This window comes from Caenorhabditis elegans, chromosome II (genome assembly GCF_000002985.6).
Source record: "Caenorhabditis elegans chromosome II".
NCBI lineage: Eukaryota > Metazoa > Nematoda > Chromadorea > Rhabditida > Rhabditidae > Caenorhabditis > Caenorhabditis elegans.
The window spans coordinates 220,668-239,008 of NC_003280.10; the positions used below are offsets into that span (position 1 = coordinate 220,668).

General features: G+C 34.0%; 2 protein-coding genes across 7 annotated transcripts; both read right to left on the reverse strand.

Moving 5' to 3' along the window:
• Nucleotides 1-2,032: 2,032 nt before the first annotated feature.
• Y43H11AL.1 lies at nt 2,033-12,072 on the reverse strand (the record flags this gene model as incomplete). Of its 5 annotated transcripts, NM_001267078.2 has the most annotated exons (10): nt 2,033-2,544; nt 2,698-2,739; nt 3,037-3,130; nt 5,947-6,107; nt 7,269-7,387; nt 8,420-8,627; nt 9,185-9,404; nt 10,200-10,365; nt 11,033-11,362; nt 12,012-12,072. In NM_001267078.2, 10 exons carry the CDS (start codon nt 12,049-12,051, stop codon nt 2,452-2,454), a joined length of 1,473 nt encoding a protein of 490 aa, NP_001254007.1. The 5 variants fall into 5 exon arrangements, with proteins under 5 accessions (NP_001254007.1, NP_001379968.1, NP_001300600.1 ...); NM_001392989.1 differs by lacking the exon at nt 5,947-6,107; NM_001313671.3 differs by lacking the exon at nt 12,012-12,072 and having other exon boundaries at nt 2,452-2,544; nt 11,033-11,360.
• Nucleotides 12,073-12,471: 399 nt separating this feature from the next.
• On the reverse strand, nt 12,472-17,154 carry laat-1 (Lysosomal amino acid transporter 1; the record flags this gene model as incomplete). 2 transcript variants are annotated; one of them, NM_061285.7, is made up of 6 exons in its annotated part: nt 12,472-12,875; nt 14,795-15,078; nt 15,208-15,328; nt 16,291-16,476; nt 16,894-17,006; nt 17,056-17,154. In NM_061285.7, 6 exons carry the CDS (start codon nt 17,137-17,139, stop codon nt 12,728-12,730), a joined length of 936 nt encoding a protein of 311 aa, NP_493686.2. The 2 variants fall into 2 exon arrangements, with proteins under 2 accessions (NP_493686.2, NP_001300603.1); NM_001313674.3 differs by lacking the exons at nt 16,894-17,006; nt 17,056-17,154 and having other exon boundaries at nt 12,728-12,875; nt 16,291-16,409.
• Between the last annotated feature and the right edge of the window lie 1,187 nt (nt 17,155-18,341).

Genomic DNA, 18,341 nt, shown 5'->3' on the forward strand with positions numbered 1-18,341 from the left:
GAAATCAGAAATAACATGAGAAATGCAGAAAATGATGACAAAAGCGAAATTCTCGTCGAGACCCGGACGAGAAAACGAGGCGTGCGCCTTTAAAAATTACAGTATGACAAAAATGATGACAATTCGGAAAATTGCGAAATTTTTGTTTTTTTTGTGAAGGAACAGTTGAAAAACATGCGGGTTCCTCCCAAAAAAATTATTAAATAAATTTTTCGATGACTATTTGGGATAAAAATTAGTGAAATGAGCAATTCTAGTCGAGACCCAAATGAGAAAACAAGGTACGCGCCTTTAAAAATACAGTAGAGTGGAAAATTTAAAAAAAAACGAATGAAAAAGTTTTTTTTTCTCGGGAAACCATCTAGTCTAGAAACGCGGCGTATCGAAAACTAGGACTAATCGATATTAGGATGCTAGGTAAGGCTCAAAATTTATAGATTGACTTGTTACAGGAGTTTCCATGAAGGGAAAATTGGGAAGACTCGGGAAATGATGACAAAATTAAGGCTTGGTCTCGAGGAAAATTCGCCAAAATCAATAGCATTTCAATAGTTAAAGCCTTTTGAAGGCCCCAGCAACAACAGCAAGCAGGTCGATTGAGACCCAATGCCAGTCAGTGTCTAGCCGCGTCTGCGTCTCTCGCCTCCATTCGTGCTCTCTCGCACCGCGCCCGGGCCTGCTTCTCACCCATTTTCACGGTGTCTGGCGGGTCTCTTCAACTATCACGTGTTATATTTCGTCTCTCGTGTGTTCCCTCGCACTCACTCGAAACGTCAGGAGTGAGACAGAAGAAGAAGAAGAAGAGGAGGAGGCGAACGAGAACATTGATTGATGAATGGTGGTGAAATGCGAGAAGAAGGACGAAAAAAATATTGTAATGTACCTTTAAAGTTCATGAGAACAGCTGACTAATTGACTGACAAAATGAGAAAATCGATTTTAGCTCGATTTTAGCCGGAAAATTTAAGAACATTTTAGAAAATCGCATGGGCAGCTATAAAAGAGCCCACAGGATGATATAGTTTGGACTTTTTGTAGCTTGTAGTTTTGGCGGAGCATCAAGATTTTCTAAAACTAGGAACATTTACCTCTGAAAATTAACACGTGGCTGGTACGAAACAGTTGGCTAGTACAACAAATCAAGTGATCGCAAATGAGTAAAACTTTCGAAATAAACAATTTTTTGAACTATAAAGTCATTAATTTGAAAAAGGAGTCACGTGGATTAAAAAAAAAGATTTAGCGCGGAGATCAAAACTTTTTGTTAAACAATTATTAAATTTTTGGTCTACTTTGAATGTTCTGCCAATTTGCCGGATTTTTCAATTCCGGCAATTTGACAATTTGTCGGAAAAATTGTTTGCCGCCCACCCCTGATTTAAATTCCGCGTAAAACTCATAAAAGTACTTTTTTTGACGATTTGCTGGAAAAACGGCAATTGCCGAAAATTGTCGGCAAATCTGATATTCAGCGACCGGCAAACCGGCAATTTGCAGAAAATCAAAAAATTCCTGGCAAAATCTGATATTTGGAAAACCGGCAATTTTCCGGAATTGAAAATATCAAAATTTCCCGCAAATCAGAAATTTGCAGAAAATTAAAAATTTTGGCTAATCTGATATCCGGCAAATCGGCCGAAAATTAAAAGTTCCGGAAAATCGGCAAACCGGCAATTTGCCGGAATTGAAAATTTCTGGCAAGTCGGCAAATTGCCGGAATTGGAAATTTCTGGCAAATTGGCAATCTGCCGGAATCGAAAATTTCTGGCAAATCGGCAATTTGCCGGAATTTAAATTTCCGGCAAATTAGCAAATTGCCGGAAAAACGGCAATTGCCGAAAATTTTCGGCAAGTTGTGGTTTTGCACATTTTTTTCTTTGAAAAACTTTAAAAACTCAAAAAAAAAACTGCCAATCGAAAATCCCACTTCAATTCCCCCTGAAAACAGAAAAACACATAAATTTTCAGAATAAAATAAGAAATTTCAGACCAAAAAACTGAAAAATTAACAAAAGCTTTAAAAAAATCCAGAAAAAAGCGAAATGTTCATATTTTTCAACCAGAAAGGTGTGGCGAAGGCAGTTAACACGAGTCTAAAAAATCTGAAAATTATTTTCAGCGAAAAAAATAATTTCAGAATTTTCGATAAAAACCAGAAAAATCGAAGGACCAAAAAAAAATGATAGAAAGTGAAATTAAACGGGGGGAGAAAATGAAATGTTATAAGAAAATGATACTATTTTGATGACACGCTGCTATTGACTACAAACTACAGAATTTGATAGCAGCGCGTGGTTTTTGTTGAATTTAAACATTGAAAAAAAAGGAAAAAAGGGTAATCAATTAATAAACCGAACAAATAACGAGAGAGAGAGAGAGAACAAACAAATAAAAAACAAAACAAAAAACAATTTTCTAGGGGAAAAAATCATAAACTAGAGAAATGAAGAGCTAATGAAATGGATTACAGTCGGTACAGTACCATTCGTCAAGTGGAGCAGCCAATAGTCCAACACATTCGAAATGGAACCATTTGATGGGACACTGGAAGAAAAATATATAAATTTTAAGTTGTTTTGGAAAAATTCGATTTTAAATTTTTTTAAGGAAAAAAAAAATACCTGGTTTTCAATTTAACTTTTCTGGAAAATTCGAAGTTTTGGGCAAATTTTTCAAAAATTTCAAACTTAAACGTACATTTTTGTTCTCGCACTCGACCATCATACCCGAATTGATATTCTGCAAAAAAAACAAATAAATTATTTCAATTAATAAAAAAGAACTATATAACTCATTATTTTTGACTACAATTGCCGGAATTTAAAATTTTCTGCAAATCGGCAAATTGCCGGATTGAATATTTTCGGCAAATCGGCAAATTGCCGGAATTGAAAATTCCCGGCAAATCGGCAAATTGCTGGAATTGAAAATTTCCGACAAATCTGCAAAATGCCGGAACTGAAATTTCCGGAAATCGGCAAATCGGCAAACCGGCAAATTGCTACAAACTACAAAAAAACTACAAAGACCACACACCATTCCATTGCAAATGCACCATTCCTCTTGTTCACGATATTTTTTTGTTCTCTCTCGGTTCGATATGATCATTTCAGTGACGCGGTCTGTTAGTCTGAAAATATGAAAATTTCAAAAAAACTATATTTAAATCTGAAAAATATACACTTTTTATTCAAAAAAAAGGCCGGAACTAGCAATATTTTTGGAAAAATCATATTACTTTTGGGGAATTTTTATATTGAATTTCACTAAAATGGTATCTATGCAGAAAAAAAAATTTAAAATTATTAAAAAATTCAGTAAAATCTCTGGAAAAGCATCAAAATAGCCAAGAAATAGATGGGCTTATCGTTTTTTTTTTAAATTTTTTTAAAAATTTCATTTTTTTAAATTGTGCTCGAAATTACTTGATATCTGCAATTTTAATTCTTGAAAGTTTTTTTTTAATTCAAAATTAAAAAAGAAAAATGAAATAAAATCCTAAAATAAGCTCCGCCCATATCTGGGCTGTTTTAAGTTTTGAAATCAAGTTTTCTCGTTTTTTTTCCAGTGCTTTCTGGTCTAAATTGGATAATTGGAAATGTATTCTAACTGGCCTAGCTGGACAACTTTAGAAAAAAAAACAAATTGTAAAGCAGAAATTAGGCTCCGCCCGTATCTTGGCTATTTTGATTTTTGAGTCAAATTCTCTCAAATTCAAATATTCAAAAAAAAAAACGAATTGTATAAATTATGGTTAAATTTCGTAAAAGTGAAATTTATTTGAAAAAGCATTGAAATAGCCAAGAAATAGGCGGGGCCTATTATTTAAAATTACGCATTTACTAAATTTTAATATTGTGCTCAAAATTATTTGGCCCAAGATAAAGTTTTTGTCCTAAAAGTTTTTTAAAATCAAAAATTGAAAAAATGAAATAAAATCCTAAAATAGGCTCCGCCCATATCTTAGGCTGTTTGAGTTTTGGAATCAAGTTTTCTCGTTTTTTTTTTCATTTTTTAAAAATTTTAATTGAATATTTAGAAATACCACCCTGGGCCTTATTGATCAATCGTAAACTTTAGAAAAATTAAATGTTTTAAAAGCTGAAAATGAAAGAAAATAGGCTACGCCCATAAAATGGCTCTTTCGCTTTTTGAGTCAAATTCAATCAAATTTGAATAATGTTTATGTTTCAAATTCAAATTTTTCAGAAAATGAGAATTCTAAAAATTGTGGTTAAATTGTATAAAAGTGAAATTTCTTCGCAAAAAAAAAACATCAAAATAGCCAAGAAATGGGCAGGGCCAATTTTTTTCAAATTACGCATTTACTAAATTTTAATATTGTGCTCAAAATTATTTGACCCAAGATAAAGTTTTTTGTCCTAAAAGTTTTTTAAAATCAAAAATAGAAACAATATCTTGACTGTTTGAGTTTTGAAATCAAGTTTTCTCGTTTTTTCCAGGATTTTCTGATTTTGAATTGGAAATTTAGAAATTTAACATAACTGACCCAACTGATTAATTGTAAACTTTAGAAAAATTAAATGTTTTAAAAGCTGAAATTGAAAGAAAATAGGCTCCGCTCATAAAATGGCTCTTTCGCTTTTTAAATCAAATTCCCTCAAATTTGAATAATTTTTTTGTTTCAAATTCGAATGTTTCAGAAAACAAGAATTTTATAAATTGTGATTAAATTGTATAAAAGTGAAATTTCTTCGCAAAAAAAAAACATCAAAATAGCCAAGAAATGGGCAAAGCCAATTTTTTTTAAATTACGCATTTACTAAATTTTAAAATTATGCTCAAAGTTATTTAAATTGAATATCTAGAAATAAAACCCTGGGCATAACTGATTAATTGTAAACTTCAGAAAATAATTTTTTTTAAAGCAGAAAATAGGCTCCGCCCATAAAATGGCCCTTTCGCTTTTTGAATCAAATTCTCTCAAATTATTAGGTCTCCAAATAAGTTCCGGGTCAAAAATCATAACTTTGTTCGCTGCGTATCGATTTTTATGAAACTGTGGGAATTTACGTTATCAACCATGGTCTTTCATTTGACAATAGTCACAAAATTTTTTGACCACTAGGAGTGCCCTAACTCAGAGCCAATTTTTTCAGGCATTTTTCAGATCTCGCTTCTTTTCAGGTTTCAATTGAGGTCTGTGTGCGGATTTTGCTAAGTTTAGTACACAATGTAAGAAAACAAAAAAAGTTTGGAAAAAAATCCGTCCAAAAAAAATTTTTTTCGTCGGTTGTCAAAAAATCTTCAAAAAAATTTTTGTCGAAAATTCTTGATTTTTTATACAAAAATGATGTAACCAAGTGCAAACTATTTTTACACATACAAAACATTTCAATTTAGTGCGTCACACTGAAATAATAGCAGAAAACATATATTTTTCGAAATATTTTTGAGTTTTTGGAGTATTTCTCGAGATCCAAATTTCATACTCAAATGTTTTGTATGTGTAAAAATAGTTTGCACTTGGTTACATCATATTTGCATAAAAAATCAGGAATTTTCGACAAAATTTTTTTTGAAGATTTTTTGAAGATCGACAAAAAATAAATTTTTTGGACGGATTTTTTCCCAAACTTTTTTTGTTTTCTTACATTGTGTACTAAACTTAGCAAAATCCGCACACAGACCTCAATTGAAACCTGAAAAGAAGCGAGATCTGAAAAATGTCTGAAAAAATTGGCTCTGAGTTAGGGCACTTCGGACGGTCAAAAAATTTTGTGACTATTGTCAAATGAAAGACCATGGTTGATAACCTAAATTCCCACAGTTTCATGAAAATCGATACGCAGCGAACAAAGTTATGATTTTTGACCCGGAACTTATTTGGAGACCTAATAGATAAATTTTTCTGTTTCAAATCGTAAAAAAAAGTGAAATTCAAAATCAAAAAATGCCCCAAAAGTTTCGACGAGTATACAGTACTTTCTGGGTCTTCCACTGAAACTCGTATCGCTTATCGAACCGAACAGAGTGTTTCTCTGCGGCGGCGTGTGGCTACGCTGCTTTTCGTATCGAATAATCGTTGAATCGCTGAACGATGAGACTGCTGCTGCTGTTGCAACCGCTGGTGGTGCTCGTGCTGCCTATATATAGTGATGAGGTGAGTAGGATGATGGAATAAGTATTAACCATGTACATGCATGCAGATAAATGATATGGCATTTTTTTTGTTGAATTGTTAGGGTAAATTTGAATTTTGTAGAGTTTAAGAGTGTAGAATCAACGTTAAAAATGGATTTTAAAGTTATATATTTTTTCAATTTTTTTTTCTGAAAACTGAATTCGTTTGAATATTGAAATAGATTTCCTTCTGAAAAATATTACGATAAATTACTGTAGATCAACAATGTGTGTTTCTTTTTTGAAAATTCGATTCAGTTATGAATTTTTGTGAATTGGGAAAAAAAGTCAGTCTTACACATTTAAATAAATTTTAGAAATAACTCTAGTGAAAGATAAAAATAAATCAATTTTTAATTTAAAAAAATTGATTTTCGAATTTTAACATTCTAAGGATATAATATTTTTTTAAAAACTGAATTACACTGTACCGAAATTTTTTTTGAATTTGAGACTTTGCTTTTCGGTCCAAAACTACCAAATTTCGTAATTAGACGATCTGAAAATTTTTCAAAAAAAAAAAAACGTTATGGCCGCTCAAAGTTTTGGAAAAAATGGTCAATTTTTTAGCTAAAACCTCAAATTTTGGCAACTTTTTAGTTATTTGATTATCATCTTTTAATGCAGGTCTTCCCAATTTATTGCGGGTTATTTCGTTAATTGAGATGCTTTTTCGGTGGATGCGAGCACAAATATGCCACAATTTTGTGCTCACGAAAAAGCATCTCAATTGAATAAATAACACGTAATAAATTGCGAAAGCATGCATTAATGAATAATAATCAAATAACTGAAAAGTTGACAAAATTTGAAATATTAGCTAAAAATTGACCAATTTTTCCAAAACTTTGAGCGGCCATAGCTTTTTTTGGTGAAATTGAAATTTTCAGAGCGTCTTACAACGAATTTTGGTAGTTTTTCTCCAGTTTAAGTTTAAAAAAGCATAGTCTCAAATTTCGGTACTCCACCTTTAAAAAAATTTTTCAAATTTTCTTTTCTCCTACTATTTTTTCAAGTTTCATCAGCAACTACACTACGCTTTCTTCGTGCTGCGGAGCAATTTTTTTTTTAAATTTTTTCTATGAAATTTAATTTGCAACCGAAAAAAAAATGTCGTCCCATACATTATTAGCTCTTTTATGTGTAAAACTTTGGCTGCTCATTGCTGATGCTCCAGGATGACGGAAATCATCATAATTCTCCGATTTGTGATCCTTCGGGTACAAATCCATCCCGCAGACGTCTGCAAAAAAAAAACAATTTAAAATTAAATTGATGGTTCTCAACAGGGCTACCGGGTTTTCCGGTTTTCCAAAAAAAAATCGAAAAATTTACGGTTTTACTTTGTTAGAGGATTTAAATTTTTTTTTCAAACTTCCGCACTGCAACTTTTTCCTCACGAGGGACGAGGAAAAGTGGTTTCTAGGCCATGGCCGAGGGGCCGACAAGTCTCAGCGGCCATTTATCTTGCTTGGTTTTCCGCCTGTTTTCTTTCGTTTTTCACAGCTTTTTCCCGTTTTTTCTTATTAAAACTGATAAATAAATACTTTTTGCAGATGCTAAAACAACTTCCAAGTAAAAAATTATGTATTCAGTGGGCAAGCAGCGGTGAAAGTGGGCATTGTAATATGATGGATTACGGGAATACAAAACCTAAACTTTTTCTGAAACATGATACATATGATGCTTAGATGCTGAAATTACCTGATTTTCATAACGAGACCGCTGAAAAAGTTTTGAGGTTTTCAAAATTCAACTTTTTGTGCGAAAATCTCGACTTTTTCACCAAAAAAGTTGAATTTTGGAAACCTCAAAACTTTTTCAGCGGTCTCGTTATGAAAATCAGGTAGTCTCAGCATTTAAGCAGCATATGTATCATGTTTCAGAAAAAGTTTAGGTTTTGTATTCCCGTAATCCATCATATTACAATGCCCACTTTCACCACTGCTTGCCCACTGAATACATGATTTTTTTACTTGGAAATTGTTTTAGCATCTGCAAAAAATATTTATTTATCAGTTTTATTAAGAAAAAACAAAAAAAATCGATGAAAAACGAAAGAAAACAGGCGGAAAACAAAGCAAGATAAATGGCCGCTGAAACTTGTCGGCCCCTCGGCCATGGCCTAGAAACCACTTTTCCTCGTCCTTCGTGAGGAAAAAGTTGCAGTGTTCCGATTTTCAGCATTTTTTATTGGTTTTTTAATCGAAAAAGTTTTATCAAAAAAAATCGGCTTTTCCAGTGTTTCGGACTCCAAACTACAAAACACCCCTACCCGATTCAGTAACATCCAATACATCCATCATTCCTCTTGGTGGTGATGGTAATCCTGCAAAGCAATCGAGAAGTTCAGCTTCTTCTTCCTCACACAGTTCCATTAAACTGCTCCCATTCATCATTTTTGATGACGTCATTCCCATATCGTCATCGTTATTCCATTGATTCAGCGCGAACGATTCGTAATCACCAGTGTCGACTTCTCTCTGAAATTGAAAAAAATTATTTTTTATTTTTTATTACAATTTTTGTAGTTTGTGTAGTAGGCTAAACTACGAAGCTGCAAAAAAATTAATTCAAGTTCTTTTTGGTGCTGCTATAATTGTAGTTTGTAGCAGGGGTGGGCGGAAATTGCAGCTGAGCAACCATAATTTTCGGCAAATCGGCAAATGGATGGTACGCCGATTTGCTGGAAATTTTCAATTCCGGCAATTTTCCGATTTACCGGATATAAGATGTGCCTCAATTCCGGCAAACTCCCGATTTGCCGATTGCCGGAAATTTTCAAATCCGACAATTTGCCAGTTTGCAGGAAGTATTCATTTTGGGAAAATTGGTCGGTTTGCCGATTTGCCGGAACTTTTCATTTTCTACAAATTGCCGATAGCCGAAAATTCATAGAATGGGTACAATTTTGCTGATTTGAATCGCAATTCTGAAATTTTGGCGGGAAATTCTAATTTTCAGAAAAAAAAACATTTTAGCGAGAAATTTAAATTTTCTGAGAAATTATTTTTCAAGTTTTTCTCCGAGGAAAGCCAACCTTAACATCAAACTTGGACAATTTCTGCTCCTCTTTCCGCATTTTCTCGTTCTTTTTCTTCATATATTTTGACAATTTCTTCGTATTCTGACTGCCACCACATTCCGATGGTTCCATACTGGAACGAGCACTCGATGCATTCGAATCCACCGGAAATCGATCGAAATGTGCCATTTTGAAGGCGTTACGCGGACGTCCGGGGCCTTTCTTCAGTGATGACCTGTGAAAATTATTATTTGAGGGGTTTTTTTCAATTTCAATCTTTTCAAGAATGTAGAAAGAGTCTGTAAAAATTAGAATTTTCAGTAATTTTTCTCAGAAAAATTGAAAATTCCTAGTTTTTACTGTTTGATTTTCCCGATAAAAATCGATTCAAAAATGTTATTCATTATTATTAATTTTAACAATTTTTGACCAATTTTTTGAAAAAAAATTCAGCTTTCAATAATTTTACAGAGAAAAATAATTTTTTTGGTTTTCAATTTCTCTAATTTTCAATAAAAATGGTCCTAAATAAATCCAAATCTTCTAAATATAGAACATTTTAGATTTTCAAAATTTTTCTTATAAATATCGAAAAAATTTACTTTTATTTTTGAATGAAAATCAGAAAATTCCTTTTTTCAGCTTTTTGGAAAAAAAATGGTATTGGAATACAATTATATAGAAAATTATAGATTTTTTAAAAAAGTTCTTATAAAAAACGGAAAAATCTGAAGAAAAAAAAACCAACTCAATTTTTCCTTATTTTCTCATTGAAAATGGGAAAATTCCGGTATTTTGTTGGCGTTTTTTAAGCTTTCAATAATTTCGGAAAATCCGTTTAAAAAAAAGAATAAAAAATGATTTTTCAGATTTCTCCGATTTTTTTAAAAATCATTTTTTTTAATCTAAAAATTTATATATTTTTAGTGAAAAAAATTTGAAACAATGTTTCGCTTTTCGAATTTTTATTTAATTTTTTGAAATTTTCTTCCCAATCGAATCGTAGGTTGTAGTTTGTAGTTCCACCAACTTTTCTCTCTTAGTGAACAGTGTTCCACTACTTGTCGAAGCTCTATCATCGTCAGTCATCACAGAATATTCACGAGTACGTTGTCTGCCAGAGTTTGTAGTTCGAACATTTGGAATCGAGCTTTGATATTCTCCACGGTAATTCTTGTCCAGAGTTTGATAGAATACTGCAAAAAATTAATAACTACAGAAAAGCATAGTAACTATTTTAAATGCAAAATTGAGCTTTTGCTATTCACAATGTCAGAAATTATAAAATTAAAAATTAAACGAAAAGCCATATTTATATTCAGAAAAGTGAGAAAAACACCTATAAAATCTGCAATTTGTCGGATTTTCCTACTTTTCAAAGGTGGAGTACCGAAATTTGAGACTTTGCTTTTTTAGACCCAAAATGACCCAAAACTACCGAATTTCGTTATGAGACATTCTGAAAATTTCTCAAAAAAAAGTTATGGCTGTTTAAAGTTCGGCAAAATAAGGCCCATTTTCAGCTAAAATCAAAATTTTCTCCACTTCTCGGTGTCGTAACGTCTGAAACCTAATCTTTATTTATTTATCACTTTTTAATAAATATTGTGGCCTTTGATTGTGCGTTTATTCGTTGATTTAAGTACATTTATGGTCTTTGGGGCACAAATAAAAGTTACATTTTGCGTCTAAAAAAAACAAAGTCAAATTTCGGTACTCCACCTTCAAAATAGATTCATAGGATACGTACAATTGTATCGATGAAAATTGAAATTTCCAAAAAAAATGTGCAAAACCACAATTTGCCGATTTTTTTCAGCTGTCGGAAACTACAAACTACACAATTTCTGGCATTTGTTTTACCTCGTTCCCTCTGTTCCGTAGATCCTGGATTGTCTGTTTCGAGTTCACACTTGCAATGATAGGCGAGTTCATTCAATTTCGTATAGACCGCCTGTACTGTACGGTGATTTCGTTCGGCGAGCAGCGTCTTCTTCTCGGCGAGCTCTCTGATGCGGCATTTGAGATCGGCCAATTTACGGCCGGCCTCGACGCGTTCCTTCTCTGATTTTTGGGTGTCAAACATGATTTTCTCGAATTTCTGAGCTTCTGCTGAGTCTACATCGATCTGCTCATCCCATTTAGTGACTCGTGCCAGTCGTTTTGTCATTTCTTCGTTCATACCTTCCATTACTGCAAAAATAGAGATTTTTGTAGTTTGTAGTCTAACAGTGTTAAAAAGGTTTTTTTTTTCAAGAAAAATCGATTTTTCCAGCAAATTTTCGGTTTTTTTCAAGAAAAATCGATTTTTCCAGCAAATTTTCGGTTTTTTCAAGAAAAATCGAAATTTTTTTGGTTTTTAAGAAAACTTACGAATAAATACGCAGAAAACCTCTCATTTTTGAAAAATGAGGGCATTTAAGAAAACAAAAAACACTTAAAAAATTTAGAAATGCCTTATAATTCTTAAAAACCGATTTTTTCTGAAATGTCAAAATTTTTCAGTGTTCTTCAAAAAAAAAAAGTGAAAAACCACAATTTGCCGAAAATATTCGGAAATATCGTTTTTCCGGCAAATTCGATATAGACAGTTTGCCGGAAATTTCCGATTCCGTCGATTTCCGGTTTGCCGGAAGTTTTCAATTTCCGCAAACTGCCGATTTCCTGTTTGCCGGAAATTTCAGTTCCGGCAATTCGCCGGAAATTTCCATTCCGGCTGAATTTCTGCAATTTCGAAAAAAAAAGTTAAACCACACAATTTGCCGAAACTTTTCGGCAATTGCTGTTTTTCCGGCAAATTCGGCAATTTGCCGGAAATCTTAATTTTCGGCAATTTTCTTACAATCGTTGATATCATCCATATAATGCTGCATGTTGGTCATGGCTAAAACCCGTCGAGAAACCTGAAATGTTTCTGAAAATCTATAAAATCGGTTCACACATCACACAAAATATAAACTACAGCCGTTAAAACTGAAAATTGGGTCGAAAAAACTTTAAAAAAAAGGGGAAAATTCGGTTTTCTTCAAGAAAAATTCAAATGCCACGTGGTTTTTTCATCACATAATACGCGCATAGGACAAGATTCGGGACGGGTGACAAAATTACAGACAAAATTTAAATTACAAATTTTTTGGGGGGGGGGGGGGAGGGGGAGCTAAGAGTGGTAAGGGTGTCGGGCAGGGCTGAGCGGCTGGCTGATTTTTTCGAAAAATTAATTGTTCGGTTTTTCAGATAAAAAAACGGTTTAAAAAAATTTCTATACGTTCTCGATTTGTAGAAAACATTTCAATCTTATGTCATTTTTTTTTCTGAAATAAACGCCGAACAATCTAAAAATTTTCAACACCCTTTTGGTGGTGGGGGAGGTTAGTACAAAATATGTATATATAGATATAAGTATAATTTAAGTTAGAACATGAGAAAAATATATCAAAAAATGGAGGGTTACAAGAACAAATTAAGGTGGAAAAATTGGGGAAAAATCGATTTTCAACCGATTTCAGACCAATTTTTTTTTCAGAAAAATTAATTTAAAAACTAGTCGATTTTTTAATTCTAATCGGAGTCGTCTTGTGAATTGAGAAGGCCCGCTCGTTCGGTGTCCTCTGCTAGCGGTGTCTTCGGACGGTACAGGTAGTATTGAGAGATGATTACAGCGTCGAAGCAGCAGCAGCCGAGACTTCCAGCCAACCATGGGAGATGTCTGGAAATTTTTTTTTGTAGACATCAGTTGGGGATACGTTTGTAAATTTCACTGGCTAGTTTTTAGTTTGTAGCTGCTTTTATCGATTATCAGCAATTTGCCGGAATTGAAAATTTCCGGCAAATCGGCCACTTGCCGGATTTGAAAATTTCCGGCAAAACGCCGGAATTGAATGTTTCCGGCAAATTGGCAAGTTGTCGGAATTGAAAATGACAAATCGGCAAATTGCTGGAATTGAAAATTTCCGGCAAATCGGCAGCCTGTCGGCATTGAAAATTTCCGGAAAATCAGTATATTACCAGAATTGAAAATTTCCGGCAATCGACAAATTGCCGAATTTAAAAAATTCCGGCAAAACGGCAAATTGCCGGATTTGAAAATTTCCGGCATATCGGCAGCCTGTCGGAATTGAAAATTTCCGGCAAATCGGCAGCCTGTCGGCATTGAAAATTTCCGGCAAATCAGTATATTACCAGAATTGAAAATTTCCGGCAATCGGCAAATTGCCGAATTTAAAAAATTCCGGCAAAACGGCAAATTGCCGGATTTGAAAATTTCCGGCAAATCGGCAGCCTGTCGGAATTGAAAATTTCCGGCAAATCAGTAAACTGCCAGAATTGAAATTTTCCGGCAAATCGACAAATTGCCGAAATTGAAAAATTCCGACAAATCGGAAAATTGCCGGATTTGAAATTTTCCGGCAAATCGGTAGATTGCCGGATTTGAAATTTTCCGGCAAATCGGTAAATTGTCGTAATTGAAAATTTCCGGCAAACCGGTAAATTGTCGTAATTGAAAATTTCCGGCAAATCGGCATACCGGTAAATTGTCGGAATTGAAAATTTCCGGCAAATCGGCATACCGGAATATTTTCGGAATTGAAAATTTCCGGCAAATCGGCATACCGGAATATTTTCGGAATTGAAAATTTCCGGCAAATCGGCAGCCTGTCGGCATTGAAAATTTCCGGAAAATCAGTATATTACCAGAATTGAAAATTTCCGGCAATCGACAAATTGCCGAATTTAAAAAATTCCGGCAAAACGGCAAATTGCCGGATTTGAAAATTTCCGGCATATCGGCAGCCTGTCGGAATTGAAAATTTCCGGCAAATCGGCAGCCTGTCGACATTGAAAATTTCCGGCAAATCAGTATATTACCAGAATTGAAAATTTCCGGCAATCGGCAAATTGCCGAATTTAAAAAATTCCGGCAAAACGGCAAATTGCCGGATTTGAAAATTTCCGGCAAATCGGCAGCCTGTCGGAATTGAAAATTTCCGGCAAATCAGTAAACTGCCAGAATTGAAATTTTCCGGCAAATCGACAAATTGCCGAAATTGAAAAATTCCGACAAATCGGAAAATTGCCGGATTTGAAATTTTCCGGCAAATCGGTAGATTGCCGGATTTGAAATTTTCCGGCAAATCGGTAAATTGTCATAATTGAAAATTTCCGGCAAACCGGTAAATTGTCGTAATTGAAAATTTCCGGCAAATCGGCATACCGGTAAATTGTCGGAATTGAAAATTTCCGGCAAATCGGCAAGTTACCGGAATTGAAAATTTCCGGCAAATTGGCAAGTTACCGGAATTGAAAATTTCCGGCAAATCGGCATACCGGAATATTTTCGGAATTGAAAATTTCCGGCAAACCGGCAACTTGCCAGAACTGAAAATATATGGCAAATAGGCAAATTGTCGGAATTGAAATTTCCGACAAATCGGCAATTTGCCGGAACTGAAAACTTCCGAAAAATCGGCAAACCGGCAATTGCCGCCCACCTCTGTTTGTAGTTTGTAGCTGTTTTAAACAATTTTTCGAAAAGCCGACACCATTGGTGATTTTATTCGTTTAAACGTAATTTTCATAGTTTTTGCGCAGCTTAAACTACAAACTACATATTCTCCAAGGCTTTACCTCAACAAATAAAGCCAACTAGTCGTTGCCAATAGCACAGAGATCCCGTAAGTAAAATTGGCAGCGACAATAATGTAGAACATGGTCAACGAGAGTCCTTCACACGAAGAATGCCGGTAGTTTTTGATAATTTGGGGAATTCTTCCACCGAAATAGCAAACAGCGGCCATCGATCCAATTATATAACCAAGCATATCAGTGTACGACGTGAAAATTGGCCACATTTTAAGAATTCCTTCCAGTGGGAGACCTTCTTGATGGTTTAGTGACTCCAGGAAAGAGCGCTGAAAAAAAAATTTATTAATTTATTTTATTTTCGGTGTCAGGTTGTCCCATCGCTTCACTGCGCACGAAAATGGTTGTAGTTTGTAGTCTAGCAGACCCAATTTTGCTAATTTTTGTATATTTTTTACCTTAACTCGATGATCTCCAACAGGTGGCAGAGCCGATTCAAACACGAAAAATGATCCGACTGATGCCAATGCGAGTACGGGTACAACGATTGTGTTGGAACGCGCTGATGACGTGGTAGGTCTGGAAATACGATTTTGTAGTTTGTAGAGTAGCAGACCAAATCCCTTCAAAATAACTTGGGTCTGTTAAATAGAAAGTTGTAGTTTGTAGCAGGGGTGGGCGACAATTGCCGTTCGGCTGATTGCCGGTTTGCCGAAAATTTTCGTTTTCGGAAAATTGCCGATTTGCCGGAAATTTTCAGTTCCGACAATTTGCTGGTTTGCTGATTTGCCGGAATTTTTAATTTTCGGCAAATTGCCGGATATTTTCAGTTTCGGCAATTTGCCGATTTGCCGGTTTGCCGGACATCAGATTTGCCGAAAATGTTTAGAGGGATATTTTAAAAGACGGAAAAGTTTTTTCCGGCAAATTCGGCAAATTTCAGTTCCGGCAATTTGCCGGTTGCCGAAAATCTCGGTTGCCGCACAGCCCTGGTTTGCACTCTGGCAGACTCAATTTTTCAGTTAAAAACCTACGAATTGGGGGATTTTCAATGATTTTTTATCGAAAAACCCTTGGAATTATGTGATTTTGACCGTTTTTTCAGCAAAAACCCTAAAAATTTTGGTTTGATGACTTTACAACAGTGATTCATGTGAAAACCTCGAAAATTTGTGATTTTTCATAATTTTCAGTCAAAAACGTTTAAAATAAGTAATTTTTTTACGATTTTTCCAATTTTCAGGATGATTTTCGATAATTTCAAAGCTAAAAATCTTTGAAATAGGTGATTTTTCGGCCAAAACCTTCGAAATCGTCAATTTTTCGAAATTATTCTTCTGAAAACCTTTAAATTTAGTGATTCTAGACGATTTTCCATTGAAAAGCTATGAAATTGGGTGATTTTAAATAGATGATTTTTGAGAAAAAAAATATTGGAACTATGCGATTTTGTCCACTTTTTTCGGCCATTTTCTACCAAAATCATCCAAAATTAAGCGTTTCTTAAAACTATTTTTTGCAAAAGCTTTAAAAAACCTTACCTATTATAAATCTTCAGATAATATCCATATTGTGTCCATAGAACGAGATCCTGTATAATATAATAAACGCCAATAATCTTTTGAATTGGCTGTTGATTAGTGAGAATTGCTCCGAGCATGTTACACGTGTCACCGACGAGCCAAAAGAAGAGGAACGCCAGCGAGAGACCTTCGCATTTTTTTGTTCTGAAAAAAAGCATTTTTGAAAAATCAGAAATTTCTTGGAGCTTTTTTGATCGTTTTTGTGAACTCCGCGTGGACAACGCTAAAACGCTTGAAATTGTACTTTTTTTTTTTGAAATTCAGCAGGTAAAACTCTATGTTCTATTCATAATTAATGTTCTTTTCATCCGTTTAGCAAAAAACTGTTGAAATTTGTCCACGCGGAGTACACATCCTGTGTAAATCTACACGGACTCTTAAGGCTTAAAGGGACTAATTATAAGAGCGATGTCGAAAAATACAAAAATTATTTTTCGATAATTTTGGACATAACTTTAAAATTAATTTAATTGGTCTTCAAATTCAAGAATTTTTCAAAAATTCCAATTAACCGACTTTTTTCTATTTAATTAATTCGCCATTTTAGCGTTTATTAATTACTTGTAATTCTGCCAAAGCTGTGGGAAGAGTGGAATGAGCCAAAGAGCAAGAGAAATTAAACCGATAATGAAGCCGAGCAGTTTGAGATCCGTATCGACACAATCCGTGAATACCTGCAATTGTAGTTTGTAGTCTTCATGTAGCAACATCATGGAAACTTACATCCTTAATCCATTGAATACCTTGGGTACAGTTGGCGTCTTCTTCACCAAAATCGGCGAAATCACTCAAACCGCCCGTCTTCATTCGGATAACCGCCGCCTGGAATTTGGGGAAAAATTGAAATTTTGGAAGGAAAAATGGGGAACTGATTGGAAAATTTGGGCATTGGTTCTTTTTTTCAAACATTTCAACTGAATATATACTTTCCTAAACTTAATTTATTAAATTTAGTTTCAAAGATTTGGATTTACAGTTATTTGAGCCTAAAATTCCTAATGGGGTTATTCAAGTAATGTAGCAAAATGTATTAAAATACATTTGTGACGTCACAAATGTATTTAATTACATGTTTTTGTTTACTTGAATACAGCTGTGACGTAATTTTTCTACACTTTTTAATTTTCCGACACTACTTGAATAACCCCATAAATTCAACAGTAAAATCTTCTAAAATTCACTTTTTCAGTAGGAAACATGAACATAAAAGAATGAATGAATGCATATTTATATTCTCCTACTACGAATAACAATTTTTGTTTATGACTCATCATAGCCTCTGGAGGCCCACCGAATAATAAACATCATTGTTATTTCTGGCAATAAAAAAGGCATCAATAATCATTCTTTTAGTGTGTGCTAATACGGTGAAGGCGACTAGCACGTCGGGAAGGTTCGGACACTTTTTCGGATAAATTATAAGGATAATTTATAATTTAAAAGGATAATTTATAATTTAAAAGGAGGACTAACGGTTCGGACGATTTTGAACGTATAGACTCAAAATGAGCTCAAATGAACGAATTTCGTAATGAAACTGCTCAAAAATGTTTAAAAATTTTTTTATGGCGGTTCAAAACAGGGGTGTGCGGCAAATTTGCCGAATTTGCCGATCACGGCAAATTTCAAAAAAGTAGATTTGCCGAATTTGCCGAGCTCGGCAAATTTCGAAATTTGCCGCACACGTCAAAAATTTGACAGTACAATTTTGACTAAAACTATTGATTTTTTAGCCAAAAATTTAGTAAAATGATACAAAATTGAGCTATTTTGATGCTTAAACAGACATACTACGCGGAACTTATTCAGAAACCAGATGTGTGTTAAGAATTCAGTAGTTTTGGTGCTCCAAAAAACATTTAAAAATATCAAATTTTTTCGAGTTTGTTAAGCACGGCGAATTTGCCGAATTTGCCGAGCTCGGCAAATTTCGAAATTTGCCGCACACGTCAAAAATTTGACAGTACAATTTTGACTAAAACTATTGATTTTTTAGCCAAAAATTTAGT